This window comes from Canis aureus, chromosome 7 (assembly GCF_053574225.1).
Source record: "Canis aureus isolate CA01 chromosome 7, VMU_Caureus_v.1.0, whole genome shotgun sequence".
In the NCBI taxonomy this organism is placed as follows: Eukaryota; Metazoa; Chordata; class Mammalia; order Carnivora; family Canidae; genus Canis; species Canis aureus.
This window is the reverse complement of record NC_135617.1, coordinates 50956816-50979227: the sequence shown is the minus strand read 5'-3', so window position 1 is coordinate 50979227 and position 22412 is coordinate 50956816. Positions and strand designations below refer to the sequence as shown.

General features: G+C 37.1%; 1 protein-coding gene and 1 long non-coding RNA gene across 20 annotated transcripts in view; one reads left to right on the top strand and one right to left on the bottom strand.

Annotated features, from left to right (window-relative positions):
- The window catches only part of MLIP (muscular LMNA interacting protein), a 256011-nt gene that overhangs the window by 124150 nt on the left and 109449 nt on the right, over positions 1 to 22412 (top strand). For 17 of the 19 annotated variants that reach the window (XM_077903611.1, XM_077903598.1, XM_077903604.1 and 14 more), the window contains 2 exons: positions 572 to 964; positions 19592 to 21154. In XM_077903611.1, coding sequence (XP_077759737.1) covers positions 572 to 964; positions 19592 to 21154 — 1956 coding nt within the window. The remainder of the gene's footprint in view (positions 1 to 571; positions 965 to 19591; positions 21155 to 22412) is intronic. The other 2 variants (XM_077903602.1, XM_077903614.1) reach the window with 2 other exon arrangements.
- On the bottom strand, positions 725 to 19891 carry LOC144317345 (uncharacterized). Its single transcript, XR_013383307.1, has 2 exons — positions 19627 to 19891; positions 725 to 1335 (listed from the first exon to the last, which is right to left on the bottom strand). It is a non-coding gene; the product is annotated as an uncharacterized LOC144317345 (long non-coding RNA).

Genomic DNA, 22412 nt, shown 5'->3' with positions numbered 1-22412 from the left:
GGTCTTTTAAACACAATCTTAGTGTTCACTGCTGCCATTGTTTCAGAAGATGTTTGATAGCTCGATAAAGCTATCTTACTCTGGTCTTGTAAACCCTCTATGCACTCATAGAAAATTGGATGGGAAAAGATTTAGAATTACAAAATAAAATAGCAGTGGAAAATACTTTGTACTAAAAATATCTACTTGTTTCTTTGGTGTCTTATTCTTGAGTTCTTTTCAATTAGTTCAGATTGTTTTGTCTGAATGTCTATGTAGTTTATTGCAATTTTATTTTTCCTTTCAGGCTTTTGGAGATATTTGTATTATTTTAGAAACTTTCAATGGGGTTTCCTTTCTCTCCTGGCTTATATAGGATATACAGGTTTTGCTTGACCAAACCCCATTTGTTTCATGAATGTTTCCATTAACTTCAACACAATCTCTCCTAAACCAACCTAATTTTTAAATATATTAAAAAAAAATCTTGTCCTTGGAGATTATAAGCAGATTAAACTTTTAAGTGTACATGCAAAAAGGAAGCCATTGTCAGACCAATGTTAATACTTTTATGCCTCTACATTAATTGCAGTCTGAGTCCAATGAGTACTTGACGTTGAATGCTGGGAGCCAACCAGAGAGAAACCAAGGGACATTGATTTATCCTTCAGAGGTCAGTGAAAAGATTTCACAAGAAAGGGGATTTAAAGCAAAAGAACTTCAAGGAATGCAGCAAAGTGACCTCTTCAAAGCTGAATATGTCTTTATTGTGGACTCGGAAGGGGAGGATGAAGCTACAAGTGGAAAAGATGAACAAGGCCCCCCTGGGGGGTTGGGCACCACAGCTTCTCGGCCCAAGTCTCTAGCAATTTCCTCCAGTCTGGTCTCTGACGTGGTACGTCCCAAAACACGGGGGACAGACCTCCAGGCCCCATCACATTCTGAAATGCCTCATGGGATTGCCCCTCAGCAAAAGCACGGGCAGGTAGGTTTTTCTTCTTCTCATAAGAAAAAATGAATGTTTATATACTCTTTATCCTTTGTCTGCAAAGGCCTTCCTGTTTGAGGCATACAAAACTCTCAAAGAAAAAGATGTTGAAAAACCAAAATCCCAAGATCATAAATCAACACAGAGTAAATATAGATAATACATTCATAAGACAAAAAAGATTATATAATTGTACTGTGAATTGGCTGAAGAGAAAATGTAAAATGTTCAGCTGAAGTGGATCTGGGGGAATGTTATCTCTTACTTTTGAACAATTCTTGGAAAAGGTTGACTCTGGGAGTTTCTTAGGAGAGAGTGCCTGGTTAGCTGAATGCATCCACAAGCATACTGCAGATATGAGAAAGATCCTGTGGGGAGACATCAGTTGGATGTTAGACATAGGCACATTATTTTTAAACTACTGAAAGAGTAGTAGAAAGATATGCTAGGAAGTAAGAGTGTGTAAGAAAACAAAAATCTCACCTGTGTTTCTTAAGGAGAATATCTGTTGTGGTCCTGGAAGCCACTAACACAGGTCTTGCCTCAGTGAAATGGGAAGAAGATACTACCCCAAAACTTAGCAGCAAAATTGAATAGTCCCTTTAAGTTGGAGAACCTATTTAAGACCCATTTCTGTGATGGGAGGAAAGAAAGGGGGTAGATAGGGAGGGAATCTGAAGAGAAAAATGGAAGAATTTGCCATTGGCTGGCTATTTGTTGTGATGAAATTATAAAATGACTCTGAGAAGGCATAGGTAGAATGTCAGGTATGCAGCGGCTGGCTTTGGGAGTAGACAGTGGATGCAAAGTTGTCCTTGAGAAAGCACGAGTCAGTACCCAGGATTTCCTGTTTAGGATCTGCTAAACCAGGCACTTGCAACATCACAAAGTAGTGGGGAGAACATTTTTATTGGTGAGTTGGCCTTTTGGTGCTGCTAGGACCTATGCTTGGATATCTTATTTTGGGTGCCACCTTATTTTCATTTGTACAGCTTTCACGGACTTCCTGACGCTGAATTTATGCCACCTATAAGCATCCAGTGTCCTTAAGCTATATTTTAGTGATAGAAGACTCTCACTGGGATACCCCACCTCAGTCTACTGAACTAAAACATTTATTTCTTCTCAAAATTTATTCTTAGACAGTTGGAACATTGGAAATGTTCTAATCATATAATTAAACATATTCTCAGTAAGCAGTGATAGACTTAAACATTTCTTTCTTGCCTCGGGAAAGATGATAGAATAGCCAAGTTGGAGACATGGGGGTTTCCAAAGTCAGGGAAGAATAATTTGATGATACCAAGTATAAGTAAACAAAGAAAATATTCTTAATGAAGCAATTTTTGGATTTTTGCTTTACTTTTACCCTCAATTGTTAGATTTCTTTCCCTGAGTTGGTCATTTGTTTTTATATGACCAAGTACACAGAAGTCAAACTAGAGACTGAACATACTTTGGGATCTTTTGTCCAAAATGATCATATGGCAGTAGATCATAGTTGATGTAATCAAAGCTCTTAATGAAAAGGCAAAGTTTAACCTAATTCATTGGCGGTGGCTGAAAATGATGGTTACCACTAATGGGGGAATAGTGGTTTTTGAAATGTTTGGGAGTAGCCATTGTTCCTGTTTCACTTTCCTATAATAATCTGTTTGAGGGTCACCTGGGTGGCTCAGCAGTTGAGTGTCTGCCTTTGGCTTAGGGTGTGATCCCGGAGTCCCAGGCTTGAGTCCCACATCGGGCTCCCCACAGGGAGCCTGCTTTTCCCTCTGCCTATGTCTCTGCCTTTCTCTTTCTCTCTCTCATGAATAAATAAATAAAAAAATCTTAAAAAAATAATCCATTTGAGTGATGAATAGTAGACCATCATCAAATAAAAATAAGATAAAATAAGAATAAGATAACTGTTAACCACAAATGTCAATCACAGAGAAATGACCAGAGAACCGAAGAAGGCATTCTGAGAATTTTAGTGTAGTCAGTAGCAGAAGCAACAAGTTTAAAGCATATTCCTGATTGGATTACTTGATGCCAACAACATCAACTTTTCAATCAGAAATGTAGTCATATAAGTGAATTTCTGGTCTACCTGGTAAAAACGAATCTGTGTATAGAACTGTCCATAAACTAGCACTATTAATCAGCAATAATTTATTAAGCTATTCAACAAGATGCCTTCAGTTCCTGCTCTGGCTTTTAATCTTTCCATAAACTAGCCTAGATGTCATTTTCTATCCAGATCTTCTACTTCTCTTCTTCAGTTCTTCTGAACTATCACAAAAGTGCATACTTCATACTTTTCCATCCCTAAGCCCCTGATTCCTCCAAGTATAAAGCTTTTTTCTTTCCTGGGCACATTCCATTTTGGGCTAGGTTACTCGATACTCTAAACTCAGTTCAAGGGCAGCCCAGGTGGCTCAGTGGTTTAGCGCCTGCCTTTGGCCCAGGGTGTGATCCTGGAGACCTGAGATCGAGTCCCACATCGGGCTCCCCGCATGGAGCCTGCTTCTCCCTCTACCTGTGTCTCTCTCTCTCTCTCACTCTGTGTGTGTGTTTGTCTTATGAATAAATAAATAAAATCTTTGAAAATAAACTCAGCTCAAGTAGTGCCTCTTCCTAGAGACATTCCCTATGAAGTTAAGGCTTCTCCTCCATCTTTACCATTTTCCATATAGTTTTTTAGCCATTTTAGGAAATCTCCATTATAACTCCTTTCACCCTACTGTAATAATGGATTATCTTTCTTCCTCATGAAACAGAGAGCAATATAAGTCAAGGTTTGTCTAATTTATTTCTGTGTCTCCAGCACTTAGTACAGTGTCTTGCATGTAGATGAGGTTTAATAAAGTATGTAAACTGAATAAATATTTAAGAGTTCACATCTTTGAAGTCTTTACACAGATATTGACTCCTTTATGAAGTCAGCTTTGGTTCTCTGAGTCAAAATAAACTATCCCTCAATATGATTCTGATAGCTTTTTCTCTGTACATCTTTTATAATACTTATCCTATTTCAGCATGTATTATAACTATTTAGGTGCATGCCTTATCTCCCCTAGCAGATAGTAAAGTCTTTAGAGGTAAAATCCATGTTAAATCCATTTTATTAAACATTTTGTTCCCTACAGTGGTTACTATTTTATAATAAACATAGTCCATATTAATATTGAGTTGAATATATTGATGTTCCAAATACTTCCATTGAAGTAACATGTTTAAATAAAAGTGCACTATGTTAAAAAATCACAAAATCGTTAAAAAATTTAAAGTGTAGGTCAAAAATAAAAATGATATGTAAAATAAGCAATTGGGTCAAAATCCTCTCAAATAAAATTCAGAAAGAAAGAGTAATGTTTTTGAGTGTTGGCATCTTGAGTGTTGATGTAAAAGTCTAAACTGTCTTAACTAGGGATAATATTAGAGTTAAAAGACAGGTGAATATACACATACAAACACAGAGTGATTTGGCTGAAAGACCTATGATAAAGCCTATGGCAACAAGCAGTGACAGTAGGGCTAAAAAGAACTTACAGGGTAGAATTAACTGGATTTGTTCATTGACATATATGGGAAAAGTCAAGGATGGATGAAATTTCTAACCAGGGAAATTGGATGAATGTTGATATTAATTGAGGTTTTGGGAAGTGATAGGAAGAGATAAGACATTTAATGTGGAGTTTGGGTTGCCTTGATGGCACATCATCATGTGCCCCCTCTACTAGGGAGCCAGAAGTATGAATCTGGAACATAGGAGAGGGATAGGAGACTGGAGATATTTGCTACATAAGTTGATGAAAGTGGAGATATTTACTCATGGAAATAATTTGGAACAAAAAGACATAAGGTTCAAGTCAGAATAGAAGCCAATGACAGAGACTGTAAAGGGCCTATGAAAGGGCCATGTCCTTTGGAAGGACGTCCTTTGGGCCACGTCCAAGGAAGTTGAAAAGAGGGATTTCATGCAATGAAAGTTGGTGGGATGTTTAACAAAAAGCATAGTCTACAACAAGGTCAAATAAATAAAATCTTATTAATACAAAGAAAAATCAAATACAAAACAAGGTCAAATAAAGTAGGACCTTCAGAGCCCATTAAATCTGGGAATTAGAAGGTCATCAAATGACCTAAATGGGAACAGTGTGAGTTGGGTGATAGGGACAGAAATGAAGTTGAGAAATGGATGGGGGGTAAGGAAAGGAGCCAATGCACTAGAGGGATGCTTTGGGAAAGCAGGAATGACACTGGCAACATAGTGACCATGTTTCTCTGGGTAGTTTTTTGAAATAATAAACCTTAGTTTCCTCATTTGTAAAGTGGGATAATGATATCAACCTTCCTTGTGAAGATTAAATGAGATAACGTATGTAATGTGCCTAGAACAGTGCCTGGCTCATGGTAGGTTTTCAACAGATGATTTACCATATTTAAGTTTGAGATGGCAGCATGTTTTAGGGTACAGGGTAAAGAATTTGTGAGGTGGGAGAGGTCTTGTTTAAAAATTTTTTTTTCAAGATTTTATTTATTTATCTAAGAGAGAGAGAGAGAAAGGGAGCATGAGCAGTGGGGAGAGGGAGATGCACAGACTTCCCTCTGAGTGGGGAGCCTGATACAGGGCTTGATACCAGGACCTTGAAATGATGACCTGAACTGAAGGCAAGATACTTAACTGAATGAGCCACCCAGGAACCCAAGGGAGAGGTTTTATATTGGTTCAAATGTAGCTTAGGTATAAGAACAGAGGGGAAGATATGAAAAATGAGGTCAGAAAAACTGGCTGGGATTAAATAAAGTATGCTTTTACATAAAAGTCTGGGAAATTAGGACACTGGCATGCATATTTATTAAGTACCTAAATGTTATGGATCCATGGAAAAAAATTACAACAAATTATTTGGGTGGGGGGTTAGACATAGAAACCTTCCTAATACCCCCAGGCTTCAATCTGCTCTGATGCATCCCTGAGATCCCTCAATGGTAGCATGTTATTTCCTCTGGATGATGAACAAATTTTGCCATTAGCCCAAGGGGCAGAGGAAGTACATTTATGGAAAATCAAGTTATTTTAACAATTCCAGCAGAAAGGTGATGGAACCTTTTAACAGGAGGGTCTCCTGACTTGTTGATGTCAGAACCCAGTTTTTTTCTTGCTGATGAGGTAAAGACTGAATTTGGTGTCATAGTCATTGTCCCCTTCCCCTGCTCATCTTCACTATCCAGAGTCTAGAGAAGAACAAGAGGGGATAGTCACTGAGGGAGGTGATGAGGCTTTCTTCAAGGAGACACTATGTCCCTGCACTCCGTCCTTCTGTTCCTGAATCCACTAGACACTGTTTCTTCATTCCTGCATGACGGTAATATGACAGGCATTAGAGAGTAAGGGAATTAAACTGTAAAAGGCATAGTACCTATCTTTAAGGAACTTGAAAAAGATGCACCTGAAAACAGTGGCAATGGAAGGGAGCATGTTCTAGGAAGAAGGGGAAGTTCAGGGGGAGGACACCTAGATCAGCCCAGATGATCAGGAAGGGTCACACTGTAGGTAGCTGAAATGTGAACAATGAGTACACAAGTTTTCTTGGCAGATAACTAGGGCCTGGGCATTTCAGACAATGTGAATGGCCAGGAAAGTACCAACATGTAAGAAGAAGATGGAAAAAGACAAGGGATATGAAAAGGACTTATCAAACGATAGGAAATAAAGTAGGAGACAGTGATAAAAGAGAAGCCACAGATAAAACAGTTTTTAAAAGGAGGGAGAGTTTGGAAGTCAGATAATATGGAGAAGTCAGAAAAGATAAGGCTTGGGAAATATGAATCACTGTAGACATTGGCAATAACAGTTTCTGTGGAAGAGTAGGAAGTAAGACCTGTTATGAAGTCAGTGGGAAGTATATTAGTTTTCTATTGCTGCATAACAGATGACCATAAATTTAATGACTTTAAAAAACACCTATTTATTTTCTCTAGGTTTCCATAGATCAGAAGTCTGTGCCCACCTGAACCAGTTCTTTACTCAGGGCCTCCTGGCTTAGAAGTTTAGGTGTCACTTTGCACCCTCATCTGGAGGCCCCCAAGGGGAAGGATTTGCCTCCAAGCTCCCTCATGTTCTCGGCAGAATTTGTTTCCTTGAGGCTGTACATTTCATGGCAGCTTGCTTCTTAAAGCTGGCAGCAGAGAAAGAAAATCTCCGCTGCTGAAATCTCTAAACTTTGACCCTCTTTTAAAGAGCTCACTTAACTAGGTCATACCTACACAGGATAATCTGTTGACTAACTCAAAATCACCTGACCAGGGACTTGAATTATATCTGCAAAACACCTTCAGCTTTGCCAGGTTCTATTTGAACCATGTCCTGGATTCCACCTGTACCCAAAAGGCAGGGATTACGAAAGGGTGGGACTCCTTGGGAAGTCTCTTTAAGGTGTTTTGGCTACAAAAGTAAGGAAATCAATATCATGATTGTGTGGTGCACAATATTGATTTTTTTCACTAGTAAATTTTATTATTTTGATTGATTTAAAAACTTTTCATCTTGATTTCTTTCTGAAACTAAACAAGAAATGTATAGTTTTTCTTAAAAAAAAGCAATGATGTTTTATAAATTGCCCTTTCAGATTTTCTTGTCAGCCTGTTTCAAGGAAATCCATGTGTTCAATATACTTGCTCGAAGTTTAGCCCATACCAAATGGTTGTTTAATCCAAATATCTGAACAGCAAACTGAGCTAATCCCTCTGGTGAAAGTATGGTCAAACAGCCAAGACCACTGGGTAGTTGAAGAGAGTCACTAAAAAAAACAAACAAACAACAACAACAAAAACAACAACATGGGTCTGAAATTAAGGGATATACAGGATCCACAAAAATCTCGGTGTATGTGTGTGCATGTGTTTTTATCAGTCAGCTTTTGCTGCATAACAAACCATGCCAAAATGTAGTGTTTTTGAAGAGTGAGCATTTATTTAGCTCAAGTATCCACAGGCCAGCAATTTGGCTGTGTTCATTTGGGTGGTTCTGCATATCTGGGGCAAGGTCAGCCAATCTTTGCTGTGGTTCACTTATTTGTCTGTAAGCAGTTGCTGGGTTGGCTGGTAGCTCATTAGCTGAGATGTCGTCTTGTATCCTCCAGTGGACTAGCCTGGGTGCATTCACATCAGGGTGATATTCTGTATTCAGCAAGCTGGTAAACTCTAAGGCACTCCTGGCTTCCAAGTCATCGCTTCTTGGATCATTTTTGCTAATGTCCCAGTGGACGGACCAAGTCATAAGACAGTTGAGATGGAGTGGTGAGGAAAAGGACTTTACTTTTTTTTTTTAGGAAAAGAGTATTTGGGGCATTTTTATGATCCACTGCATAACATTTATTACTATGTTTTTAAAGATTGGAAGGATTTTGGTTTATATTTATGGGACAAATGAGACAGCTAATAAAAAAGAAAACGGATGGATACATAGCACGTGGGGGATAACTGATGGAATAAAATTCCCAAGAATGCAAGAGCTACTGTGATTCAGAGTATATAGGGAAAATTTACCTCATAAAAGATGAAAATTCGGGCAGCCCGGGTAGCTCAGCAGTTTCAGGGCCTGACCCTGGAGACCAGGGATTGAGTCCCACATCGGGCTCCCTGCTAGGAGCCTGCTTCTCCCTCTGCCTGTGTCTCTGCCTCTCTTTTTCTCTGTGTCTCTCATGAATAAATAAATAAAATAAAAGATGAAAAGTCATTATTTTTCCTTAGAAGGGAGGAAAAGGAACAAGAATAGATCTAGAAAATAATAGATTTTCCTGGTAATCTCCACTTTTCCTTGGAGAAAGTGAAACTAGGTCACCTATTGAGTACAATGAAGGAAGTGGTAAGAGCAGGGTTCATGGAGGGTGTTAACTTTTTCGAAGAGCTGTTATTCAGAGCAGAATAGGAAGCTGAGGCCAAAGCAAATGAAAAAACAACAAAAACCAACCAGCAAAAAGCTGAGAGGTATGAGCCCAGCTGAGACATTAACTTTATGATGACATCAATCTATAGTGCCTTCCCAGACCACATGTGAGTTAGAGAAAGATGGCCACTGTTTCTCTGTACCCACAAGTACAATAATTTCAGATCCACTCTCAGCTAGTGCCTATATACAGGACACGTTCCAGTGTCAAAAGGACTATACCTTTTGGATTATACTAGCTAATCAAGAGGACTGTATTATTTTTTGTTTCTTTTTCTCTCCATTCCCATTCTTTTTTAAATTTCAGTATAATTAATGTGCAGTGTTATATTAATTTTGGGTGATCAATATAGTAATTTTACAATTCTATATATTACTCAGAGCTCATATGATAAGTATACTCTAATCCCCTTCACCTATTTCACCCATCTCCTCACCTACCTCCCCTCTGGTAATCATTATACCCTCTAGATCCATCCATATTGTTGCACATGGCAAGATTTCATTCTTTTTATGGCTGAGTACTATTTTGTGTGTGTGTGCATATGTATCTATGTATTACCTCTTTATCCATCTATCAGTGGACATTTGGGCTGCTTCCATAATTCAGCTATTATAAATAATGCTGCAATAAACATAGGAGTGTACTTATCTTTTCCATTTAGTGTCTTCATTTTCTCTGGGTAAATACCCACTAGCGAAATTACAAGATCATATGACAATTTATTTTTATTTTTTTTGAGGAACCTCCATACTATTTTCCACAGTGGCTGTACCACTTTGCATTCCCACCAGCATTGCACAAGGGTTCCCTTTTCTCCACATCCTCTCCAGCATTTGTTTCTTGTGGTTTTGATTGTAGCCATTCTGATAGGTACAAGGTACTATCTCATGGTTTTGATTTGCACTCCTCTGATAATGAGTGATGTTGAGTATTTTTTCATGTGGCTGTTGGCCATCTGGATGTCTTCTTCAGAGAAATGTCTGTGTATGTCTTCTGCCCATTTTTAATTGTATTATTATTATTATTATTATTATTTTGGTGTTGAGTTATACAAGTTCTTCATATATTTTGGATCTTCATCCCCTATCAGATATGTCAATTTCAAGTATCTTCTCCTATCCCACAGGTTGTCTTCAGTTTTGTTGATCATTTCTTTTGCTGCATAGAAGTTTTTTATTTTGATGTTGACCCAATAGTTCATTTTTGCATTTGTTTCCCTTGATTCAGGAGATATTTCTAGAAAAAAGTTGCTATGACTGATATCAGAGAAATGACTGCCTGCTCTCTCATAGGAATTTTATGGTTTCGGGTCTCACATTTAGATCAGTAATACACTTTGAGTTAATTTTTTGTAGGTATGAGAAAATGTCCAGTTTCCTTCTTTTGCTTGTAGCTGTCCTGTTTCACAGACACTGTTTATTGAAAAGATTGTCTTTCTCCTATTGCATATCCTTGCCTCCTTTGTTGAAGAGTAATTGACCATATAATCATGAGTTTATTTCTGGACTCTCTAATCCTGTTCCATTGATCCATGTGTCCATTTTTGTGTGTGTGTGTGTGTGTGTGTGCTAGCACCACACTATTTTTTATTACTACAGCTTTATAATATATCTTGATATCTGATACTTACAGTTTTCTTTTCTTTTCCAATATTGCTTTGGCTGTTCAGCGTCTTTTGTGGTTCCACAAAAATTTGAAGATTATTCTCTTTAGTTCTGTGAAAAATGCCCTTGATGTTTTGATAAAGATCGCATTAAGTCTGTAGATTTCTTTGGGTTATACAGACATTTTAACAATATTTCTTCTTCCAATTCATAAGCGTAGAGTGTCTTTCCATTTCTTTGGGTAGTCTCAATTTCTTGCATCAGTTTTTTATAGTTTTTAACATGAAGTATTTTCACCTCTTTGGTTAAGTTTATTTCTAGATATTTTGTTATTTTTTATTACAATTTTAAATGAAGCTGTTTTCTTGATTTCTCTTTCCACTTCTTCATTATTATTGTATAGAAATGCAACTTATTTCTGTATATTGATTTTGTATCCTGCAACCTTACTGAATTCATTTATTAGGTTTAGTAGTTTTTTTTTTTTTTTTTTTTGCTGGAATTGTTAGGGTTTTCTATATGGAGTAACATGTGATCTGCATGTAGTGAAAGTTTTACTTCTTCCTTACCAATTTGGATGCCTTTTTCTTTCTTTTTGTTGTCTGATTGCTAGGACTTCTAGTGCTATGTTGAATAAAAGTACTATCAGTGGACATCTTTTTCTTGTTCCTGATATTAGGGGAAAAGTTATCAGTTTCACCATCACATATGATGTTGGCTGTGGGTTTTTCATATATGGCCTTTCTGATGTTGAGGTATATTCTCTCTAAACCTACTTTTTTTGGAATTTTTATCATGAATGGATGGAGATGTACTTTGTCAGATGCTTTTCTGCGTCTATTGACATGATAATATAGTTTTTATCCTTTCCTTGTTGATGTGATATATCATGTTGATTGATTTGTGAATATTGAGTCACTCTTGCATCAAAGGGATAAATTCCACTTGATAATAGTGAATGATTTATTAAAATGTATTGGTGGATTTTGCTTGCTAATATTTTGTTGAGGATTCTTATATCCATGTTCATCAGAGATATTGGCTTATAGTTCTCTTTTCTAGCAGTGTCTTTATCTGATTTTGGTATCAGAGTAATGCTGGTCCCAGGGAATGAATTTGGAAGCTTTCTTTCTATATATATATGGAAATATATATACTTATATATATGGAAATATATATACTTATATATATGTATATATATAATCTATATTATAAATATATACTTATGGTTGTTTTTGTATGTAAAAACAAATATATATGGAAATATATATATATATATATATTTGTTTTTTTTTTGTTTTTTCTTTTACTAGTTTGAGAAAAATAGAATTTTTTTTTTAAGTAAGCTCCACATCCAACATGGACATGAACTGACAGCCCTGAGATCAAGAGTCACACACTCTAGGACTGAGTCAGCCAGATGTCCTGAGAAGAATAGGTATTACCTATTCTAAAGTTTGGTAAAATTCACCTGTGAAGCCATCTGATCCTACAGTTTTGGTTGTGGGAGTTTTTAAGTTACTGATTCAATTTCATTGCCAGTAATTGGTCTGTTCAAACTTTCTATTTCTTCCTAATTTTGTTTTGGGATTTTATACGCTTCTAAGAATTTTATCCATTCCTTGTAGGTTGTCCAATTTGTTGGCAAATAATTTCTCATACTATTTTTTAAAATTGTTTGTATTTCTGTGGTGTTTGTTATTTCTTCTCTTTTCACTTGTGATTTTGTGTTCTCACTTTTTTTATGTGTCCAGCTAAAGGTTTATCAATTTTGTTTATATTTTAAAAGAACCACTCCTGATTTCATTGATCTATTTCATTTATTAGTTTCTATTTCTTTGATTTCTGCTCTAATCTTTATTATCTCTTTCCTTTTACTGCTTTTAGGTTTAGTTCTTATTTTTCTAACTCGTTTATGTGTAAGGTTAGGTTGTCTATTTGAGATTTTTCTTGCTTTTTGAAGTCAGCTTATATTGCTATAAGCTTCCCTCTTAGAACAGCTTTTGCTGCAGCCCACCTATTTTGAATAATTGCAGTCTCATTTTCAGTTGTTTCCATTATTTTTTTTTTAATTTTCTCTTTGATTTCTTGGTTGACCCTTTCATTATTTAGTAACAGGTTATTTAATCTCCATGTATTTATCGTCTTTCCAGACTTTTTCTTTTGGTTGATTTCTCATATCATAGTGCTATGGTCAGAAAAGATGCATGATGTGTCTTAGATCTTTTTCAATTTGGGGGGACTGGTTTTGTGCCATTAACAATCTGCTCTGGATTATGTTCCATGTGCACTGTTTTAGAATGGAGTGTTTTGAATTTATCTGTTAGATCCATCTGGTCCAATGTATCATATGAAGCCACTGTTTTTTGTTTTTCTGTTTGAATGATCTGTTCATTGATGAACATGGGATGTTAAAGTCCCCTACTATTACTGTACTACTACTATTTATTTCCTTTATGTTTGCTATTAGCTGCTTTATGTATTTGGGTACTCCCATGTTGGATGCATAAATATTTACAATTGTGTCTTCTTTGTTCCTTTTTATTTTTTAAAGATTTATTTACTTATGATAGACATAGAGAGAGAGAGAGAGGCAGAGACACAGGAGGAGGGAGAGGCAGGCTCCATGCCGGGAGCCCGATGTGGGACTGGATCCCAGGACTCCAGGATCGCGCCCTGGGCCAAAGGCAGGCGCTAAACTGCTGAGCCACCCAGGGATCCCTTCTTTGTTCCTTTTATGGCTATATAGTGTCCTTCTTTTAATCTTGTTACAGTCTTTGTTTTAATGTTTATTTTGTCTGATATAAATATTGCTACTCCAGCTTTCTTCATTTCCATTTGCATGATAAATACTTTTCCATCTCTTTGCTTTCAATCTCCATATATCTTTAGGTATGAAATGAGTCTCTTGTAGGAAGCATATTGATGGGTCTTGCTTTTTAACCCATTCCATCATATGTCTTTTGGTTAGAGTGTTAAGTCCATTTACATTCAAAATAATTATTGATAGGTGTGTACTCATTGCTATTTGTTACTTATTTTATGGTTTTTTTTTGTTTTTTTTTTTTTGTATTTCTTCTCTGTTCCTTTCTTCCCTGGCTCTCTTCTCTCATAGTTTGTTGGTTTTCTTTAGTGATATACATAGATTCCTTTCTATTGATTTTTTGCATATCTTTTACCAGTTTTTGATTTGTGGTTTCCATTAGGATCTATATAACATTTTATACATAAGCAGTCTATATTAATTAGACAGTAGCTTAAGTTTGCACCCATTCTAAAAGCACTAAATATTTGCTCCTCATCTCCCCTTTCCCATTTTAGGTATATGGCATCATACTTTACATTCTTTTATTCTGTGAATCCCTTGACTGGTTTTTATAGATAAATTTCATTTTAGCGCTTTTGTGCTCCCAACTTTTCTTACTCCTGTTTATAGTCTTTTCTTTTTACCCAGAGGCCTCTCAATCATTTCTTCTAAACTGGTTTAGTCGTGATGAATTCCTTAACTTTTGTTTGTCCAGGAAACTTTTTTTCTATCTATTTTGAATGATAGCCTTGCTGGATAGGGTATTCTTGATTGTAGTTTTTTTTTTTTTTCTTTCAGTACTTGGAATATATCATGCTATTGTCTTCTGGCTTGAAAGGTATCTGCTGAAAAATAAGCTGATAGTTTTAGGGATTTCCTTCATATTTAGCTGTTTTCTCTTGCTCCTTTTAAATTTCTCTCTTTATCACTACTTTTTGCCATTTTAATTACTATATGTCTTGGTTTAGACCTCCTTGGGTTGACTTTTTGGTGGGTTCTCTGTGTCGCCTGGATCTGGATTTTTGTTTCCTTCTCCAGATTCAAAAAGTTTTAAACTATTATTTCTTCAAGTTAATTTTCTTCCCCTTTTCCCTCCCTTCTCCTTCTGGGATCCCTATAATGTGAATGTCATTATGCTTGATGGTATTGTTGAGTTCCCTTAATCTATTTTCATTTATTATTATTATTTTTGTCTTTTGTTCAGCTTGATTGCTTTCCATTACTCTTTCCTCCAGGTTGCTGATCTACTCTTCTGCTTCTTCTTGTCTACTCTTTATTCCCTCTAGTGTATTTTTAATTGCAGTATTGAGTTCTTCATCTCTGATTGGTTATTGTTTATGTTTTCTGTAATCTTTGTTGAGGGTCTCACTGAGATCTTCCACTCTCTTCAAGTTCAGTGAATATTTTCATGACCATTATTTTAAATTCTCTGTCAGGCATTTTATTTTCTCTGTTTTGTTTAGCTCTCTTGCTGTGATTTTGTCCTATTCTTTCATTTGGGATATATTCCTCTGTCTCCTTGTTTTGTCTGTGTTGTGTTGTGTTGTTGCTGGATCAGTCTGGGGCTGCTTTGAGCTTGATTTGAGTCAGACTAGGCATATGTCAGAGCTATAGTGCCACTGAACAGAAGAGTGCTGTCCTTGTGTTGTGCCCTGGGAATGTTTTGTTGGTGGGTGAGGCCTGCAGTCAGAAAAGATATCTGCTCCCAGCTCACTGCTGTAGCCACAGTTTAACTGGTCTGTATGATGTTTCTTCCCCTCTTCCTGGGGCAGAAGACAGTTTGAAGTGGTGCTGGCCCATTTCAGGGCTGCTTGCATACTGTAACACTTGTGCTCTGGCTTTGGATGGACTCCTGCCAAGGGCATGTTGGATCGGGTGAGCTTGCAAAAGAGCCTGAGGGTGGGGCATGCTGTTAGGAAGCTAGGTGGATAGTGTTGGTGCTATGATGGTTCCACAGATGTCCATATATGGAGACTCATGGTGAGGGTGAGGGGTATTGTATCCACCAGCTCTTTTGTTCTTGGAGATATCACCTAAAGATCCCTTCCCCTCCAGCACACTCTCTGAGATTAATAAATAAATCTCTCTCCCATATACCTCAGGCATTTTTCAAAATCCTGGTTTTATTCTGTGTCTCAGCAGGGTGATTTGTTATGCTGTCTCCAAAGGGTGGGAACTCAGTTTCCTATTGCTCTCCAACTCTTCCAGAGCTGAGCCTGCTGATTTTTAATGTTCTAGGTGTTAAGCTCCACTGATTATAAGAACTCTTGAAGTTAGATTCCTCTGATTTTCAAAGCCAGATGTTATGGGAATTTGTCTTCCCAGTGCAAGTCCTCTAGGCCTGGGACACCTGGTATGGGGTCTGCTCCTCTCCTCTTTTAGCACCTGGGGTGTCCCTCCCTCCTAAGGACAGTTCCTTGGGTCATTTTAGTTCCTTGTGTCTCCACCCTTTCTACCCTTTTTGGTGTGACCACTTCTCCACATTTAGCTATGAAGTCTGTTCTGGGGATCCTTGGGTGGCGCAGCGGTTTGACGCCTGCCTTTGGCCCAGGGCGCGATCCTGGAGACCTGGGATTGAATCCCACGTCGGGCTCCCGGTGCATGGAGCCTGCTTCTGTCTCTGCCTCTCTCTCTCTCTCTCTGTGACTATCATAAATGAATAAAAGAGAATCTTTAAAAAAAAAAAAAGAGTCTGTTCTGCTCATCTTTGGGTCTTTTTCTGGGTTATTTACACGTTTGTGGGTATTATCTAGATGTATCCATGGAATGAAGTGGGCCTAGGAGCCTCCTACTCCACCATCTTTCCAGGAAGTCCTGTTACTACTTTTTTTTTTTATCAGCTTTTAGTCCCAGAGCATAATGGCAGTTGGTGAGGTTGATTTAAGAATGAAGATTTGTCAGGTGGGTTGGAAAAAGATCAAGATTGCTAGAATGTTGACAATACTGACAAGAAGGTTGAGAGTAAACAAAGCCCCAGGGGATCCCTGGGTGGCGCAGTGGTTTAACGCCTGCCTTTGGCCCAGGGCGCGATCCTGGAGACCCGGGATCGAATCCCACGTCGGGCTCGAATCCCACGTCGGGCTCCCGGGGCATGGAGCCTGCTTCTCCCTCTGCCTATGTCTCTGCCCCCCTCTCTCTCTCACTGTGTGCCTATCATAAATAAATTAAAAAAAAAAAAAAAAGCCCCCGAGAGGGGCTCTGTCATGAATGAACGATCTTTAGTTCACATTATACATGGAGAAAGTATTGATGACATCTTAAGCATAGCTGTATTTTGATTAGATTTTTAGAAGTAACTCCAATGATAGGTTAGATGGGGTGCAAGTAGAGGTAAGAATACCAGAAACATTATATAATGTTTCTCAGTCTGAAGGCTGAGAATATATCTGTCTAGGGACATTACAAGTGTTCATCAGTGAGAAGACCCATAAATAGGTAAGTTTAGGAGGCCAAAATGTCATAATATAATGATTGCATTCGAAGACAAAAAGGAATCTAGAGTTTCTGCCTTGCATGGCTGTACAAATTCAGGAGGAAGAGCTCAACTATATTGATCAATATCTTGTGCTGTCCTAATCTTGGTAACTCTTCAGATAGCAGGTCAATCACTTTGGCTTTTATTCAGGTGCCTTAGAATCTAATACTAATTAGGAAAAATTGAATATACACAAGAATAGTTAATTTTAGGTTGATTAAATTACAAGGCATCTCCATAACAGAGATTGGTTGTTAGAATAATTGATGGTTTCTATTCTCTAGGACCTAAGTGTGGGTTTAGGATTGAGATTGTCCACTTGATGACGGCAGAACACTGCAAGCATCCTCTCTTACTGAGATTATTATTATTTTTTTTTTCTTACTGAGATTATTATGAATGTATTCCAGAGTTCAGGATAGTCTTTCTAGGAGAAGAGAGTTTTGAAAATAGCTTTGGAGGACGTGTATGGTAAGGGGACTCAAGGAATCAGAAAAAAACTGAGGATTGGAGAACACAGCCGGGAGTAGCTCTAAAGAGGTGTTGAAAGCAAAGAAGTCAACAGAGATCATGTTAGAAATAAATGACGGAGGAACAGAGAATGACCTTGAGGAATAGGAATTAGAGCATCATTAACAAACCTAGAGAACAGAACAAGAGGTTATTAATGGGAGAAGATGAAGGGGAAGTAGATTGCAATAGAGTAGTTTATTATCACTGGTAAGGGATTTATAGTGTAGAGGTGCATGAAGGATCTATTCTGAGCTAACTGAGCATTTGACAGGTATCCATTCTTTCTTTCTGCACAAAGTTATTCATGTCTGTACCTCATTTCAACTTTTTTTTAACCCATTTTTAAAGTTAGGAAAATGAATCTTTTTTAAAAATGTTTTATTTATTTATTCATGAGAGACACACACACAGAGAGGCAGAGACATAGACAAAGGCAGAAGCAGGCTCCATGCAGGGAGCCCAATATGGGACTCGATCCCAGGACCCCAGGATCACGCCCTGAGCTGAGGGCAGATAGATACCTAATCACTGAGCCCCTCAGGCATCCTGAAAATGAATCTTTTTCATTAAAAAAGTATTCTTTGCTCCTGGGAATTTTTTAAAAGTATGGTGCCACATTTTGTTATTAGTATAAATTAGGATAGCAAACAGATGTATTTGCAAATTGGAAACAAATACACAAATATTAATTGTGTAGCAAGAATTCTGTGTTGCAAATATATATATTCATTTACACATAAAAAGAAAACTATTTTGGTATGTTTACTTGAGACTTAGAAGCTTAGGGTGAATTGTTTGCATTTATCAGTTTTAGATGTTTTCAGAACTCAAAATTCTATGAAAATCTTATTTATTTATTTATTTATTTATTTATTTATTTATTTATTTTTATTGAAAAATCTTTCCAATAAGTCTGATGGGCACCATCTTACAAAGCAAAATCAAGAAATATCATTTACTGAGTTTGTAAACCAAGCTTTTGCTAAGTTTGTTAGTCACACATTTTCCTACTATGTAAGGCCTTATTACTATTAAGATAGTAATAAAAAAAAAAAGATAGTAATATAATATCACTTAATAAATATTAATATTTGAGTAACTGATATTCCCTAAATTGTCTTATGAGTCAATAGAATCAAATCAATAATTTTACAAGATTTGTTTTTTGAATCATTTTTAATTTTAGTATTTGTCTTAAAGTACTGGATGGTTTTTAAAGTAGCACAAGAATACATACCACCAGATATCTTTTCTTTCTCTTTTTCTTTCTTTCTTTCTTTCTTTCTTTCTTTCTTTCTTTCTTTCTTTCTTTCTTTCTTTTCTTTCTTTCTCTTTCTCTTTCTTCTTTCTTTCTCTTTCTCTCTCTCTCTTTTCTTTCTTTCTTTCTTTCTTTCTTTCTTTCTTTCTTTCTTTCTCTCTCTCTCTCTCTCTTTCTTTCTTTCTTTCTTTCTTTCTTCTTCTTTCTTTCTTCTTTCTTTCTTCCAATTTGTTTAGGGATTGGTGGGGGTTACATTGTTTCAGGCAGACTACATTTGTAAAGCACTCTGTCTTTTTTTTTTTTTTTTTTTTTTTATGAAAGCATACCTACCTTTCCCAGCATAATCCAAATCGTTCATTCCGGCAAATAACTGGGGAACATTTTTTCATAAGTTAAAATTTGCTCTGTATTTCAAACTAACTCTCTTAATTTCTCATTGTTGATGTCAATCATGTTGGTGTTGGGTGCTGCATCTTTTGAATTCTGGTCATTTTTTGTAGTTGCATAATATGTAGGAGTACTTTAAGTTTTTAGAATTTTAAATACTTGAAATGTGTTAGATTTTTTAAGGATTATAGTCATATTATTGTAGTCATTATATTATTATACTATTATATTTTTACAATGGAAGAAAATCTATTTCATTTTCCAATGTGAATTTTGAAACTTATATTGGTAATTTAAGTCTTTTCAAGTCACACAATTCCAAATTAAAATAACTGCTTTAGATGTTGTCAGTGAATTAGTTTCCAAATGGAAACATGGATATACAATTCTATATCGATGTTCTTCCAAGGAATAAATGAGGCATAAAATATAAGACTTCATAGTTTTTTATATTTCATTTCAAATTTAAAGCAATGCCTCATTAGTGCAACAGAATTTCCTCCATTTTTATGGAGGCTTAGGTACCTGTTTTGTATAAACTAATAGAAGGACTGTTTGCATAAACACACAAACAACAAGAATATTTTGATAGTTTCACAAATAATGTCCTATTACAATCTGTCTATTTCTTTTTCCTCTAGTTAACTTCTTCTCCCACTACCTCTGAGCATCTTACCTGTAAACCACCTGCTTTCTCCTTTGTTTCTCCAACTAATCAGAAAACGCCACCTGACCCAGTTAACCTCGACGGAGCCTCTGTGCTAGAGGAGTTCCACACTAGGAGGCTGGATGTCAGTGGGGCCTTGGTGGAAGAAACAACTACGTATTTCCAAACTTCTGCTCACTCCTCACCCTTTATTGCATCGAAGGGCACCTCCTCGACGTCACAGTTTCCTCATTCCACTCAGTTATCAGGTTCTAATTTATCCAGTCCAAGAGCAGCAGATCAGAAACTCGGACGGGCATCTGAAGTTCTGAAGAAGACAACAGCTTTCACCTCGCATGTCCTTAGCCCCAGAGAAAGCCCGAGAACCACTTCTGCTTCAGCATCCTCCAGTGCTTCTCTGAAGTCTAATTCGGGCTCATACATACCAGTCCGTATTGTCACACATTCACTCTCTCCAAGTCCCAAACCATTTACCACCTCTTTCCATGGCTCTTCTTCCACTATCTGTAGCCAAGTGTCATCTAGTGGAAATCTCTCGAAGTCAGGGGTGAAATCCCCAGTGCCCTCCCGGCTTTCCCTGCTCACGGCCATCCTCAAGTCAAACCCTTCTCACCAAAGACCGTTTTCTCCTGCGTCCTGTCCCACTTTCTCTCTCAACTCCTTGGCTTCTTCCACACTCACACTGGATCAAAAAGTAAAACAAACCTCACCCACACCTAAGAAATCTCTCTCTAGTTGCTCCCTGAGAGCAGAGTCTCCAGAGCAACAGGCTTCTGAACTTAGCCAGCAATCCTTTCACTTACCCCTTTTGGCCAAATCTGCTCCCCTTTCTCAGGCATGTTCCCTTTCTCCCACAAAACATGAAAGTAGTAGTCTTGCTTCTTTGAATGTAGAGAAAACATCACCCACTTCTTTAAAAAGTAACCCAACACTCTCTCTGCTACAGACTGATACATCAAGTTCTACGGGTCTTCCTCCTGTTCCTCCAGGTGTTCCCTCTCTTTCTTTGAAGGGCAAACAGGATGCTGACCTCAGGGGTCCAGAAAAGCCCAGGAATATTCACATACATTCTACATCAGCCTCCTCTGCATTATCTTCTCTATCTCCTCCCACTAACCAAAGGGCCATGCTCTCCTCTCCAGAGAAATGTTTCTATCCTTCTCCAGCTCTTTCAAACCTGATAAACAGATCCAAGAGAACAGCCTCACAGCTAACTGGCCAGGGGCAGAATCCTTTAACTGCTCCTTCACCCCCTGTCTCCAGTGCTAGCTCTGCTTCTCTTTCCAAATTGGGGTCTTCCCCTCTCCCTCATGCTAATCTGCCCATTCAGCCACTCCAACTCAGGCCCTCAACACTGTACCCAAATTGTAGCAGTGGTACCTTACCTTCAAGACTTGGAAAATCTGAAAGCTCCATATCAAACCACAGGTCATCTGTTTCAACCCCATCACCTCCCATCTCTCTAACAAGAACCAAGGAGCTGATTTCACCTTGTGCATTGCCCATGTCAACAGGCCCTGAAAATAAGAAACCCAAGGTATTTTTTTTGCACGTTGCATGGTGCATGCTTATTTTGAAATGTGGGAGAATCTTTTTTTCCAGGGGAAAGGTAATTATGATATTCATGCTCTTCCTACTGGAGCTATAGAAAGTATAATTGGGGCTAGGATTTGGTATATATAAATGTGGAGGTGAATTATAATCTATTTTAAAATGTGCATGTTTTGGTAAAACTCTGATATTTCAATTCCTCCTATTATGGTATCTTCTTATATCCATGGCTCCAAGGGCATATTTTTTTTAGGCATAATATGAGTTATTGATTGCAAAGATGGGATTTAAGGTAGCTGGTTCAGACTTGAGAATATGATACATTTCTGATTGTTTAATTACATGGACCCAATTGTCCATAGAAATATTCTATACTGATAGAATAGTAGACAGGATCAGTGTAAACTGGAATATGACCCTAGATCTAGGTCCATATTCTTACCAAGGCAAATTGAAAACTTTCTATTTCCTTTCTATTTCATTTATTATAGATTTTCCCTTTTTATCAGGTTGATTTCTTTGTTGTTCCTCATACCTCCTCAAATCCATACCAATATGGATTTAGCTATATACATAGAGGATAAAAGGGAATAGAATTTTTTTTAATATATGAATATTATATTTTATTTATTTTGAACACTAAATACTTAGGAATTATGAAAAAACAGAAAGGATGAGTAGGCTGAGTATGAGGAAATTGAATTAAGAGAAGAGAAATACTGGCTTCTAAATGCTCTGAAGCAGCCCATTCAGCAAGAGTGTAACACTGGGATTGATTGATTGATCATTTTTATTTATTTTATTTTTTTCTTTTTATTACTGAAGTATAATCAACATACAATGTTACATTAGCTTCAGCTGTACAACAAATTGATTTAACGATTTTCTACATTGCTCAGTGGTCACTGTGATAAGTGTAGTTACCATACAATATTATTAAAATAAAGAGATCCAAGAGAACAGCCCCCACAGCATTATTTTCTATACTGTATTTTCATCTCTGTGGCTTACATATTTTATAACTAGAAGTTTGTACTTCACCTCTCCTCTGACAACCACTAGTTTCTGCTCTGTATTTAAGAATCTGTTTTTTTGTGTTTTTTTTTTTTTTTTTTTTTTGCTTTGTTTTGAGATTCCACATGTAGGTGAAACAGTATGGTAGCATGCACTGTTGGTGGAAATATAAATTATTACAACCACTGTTGAAAGTAGTATGAGGTTCCTCAAAAAATTAAAAATAGAAA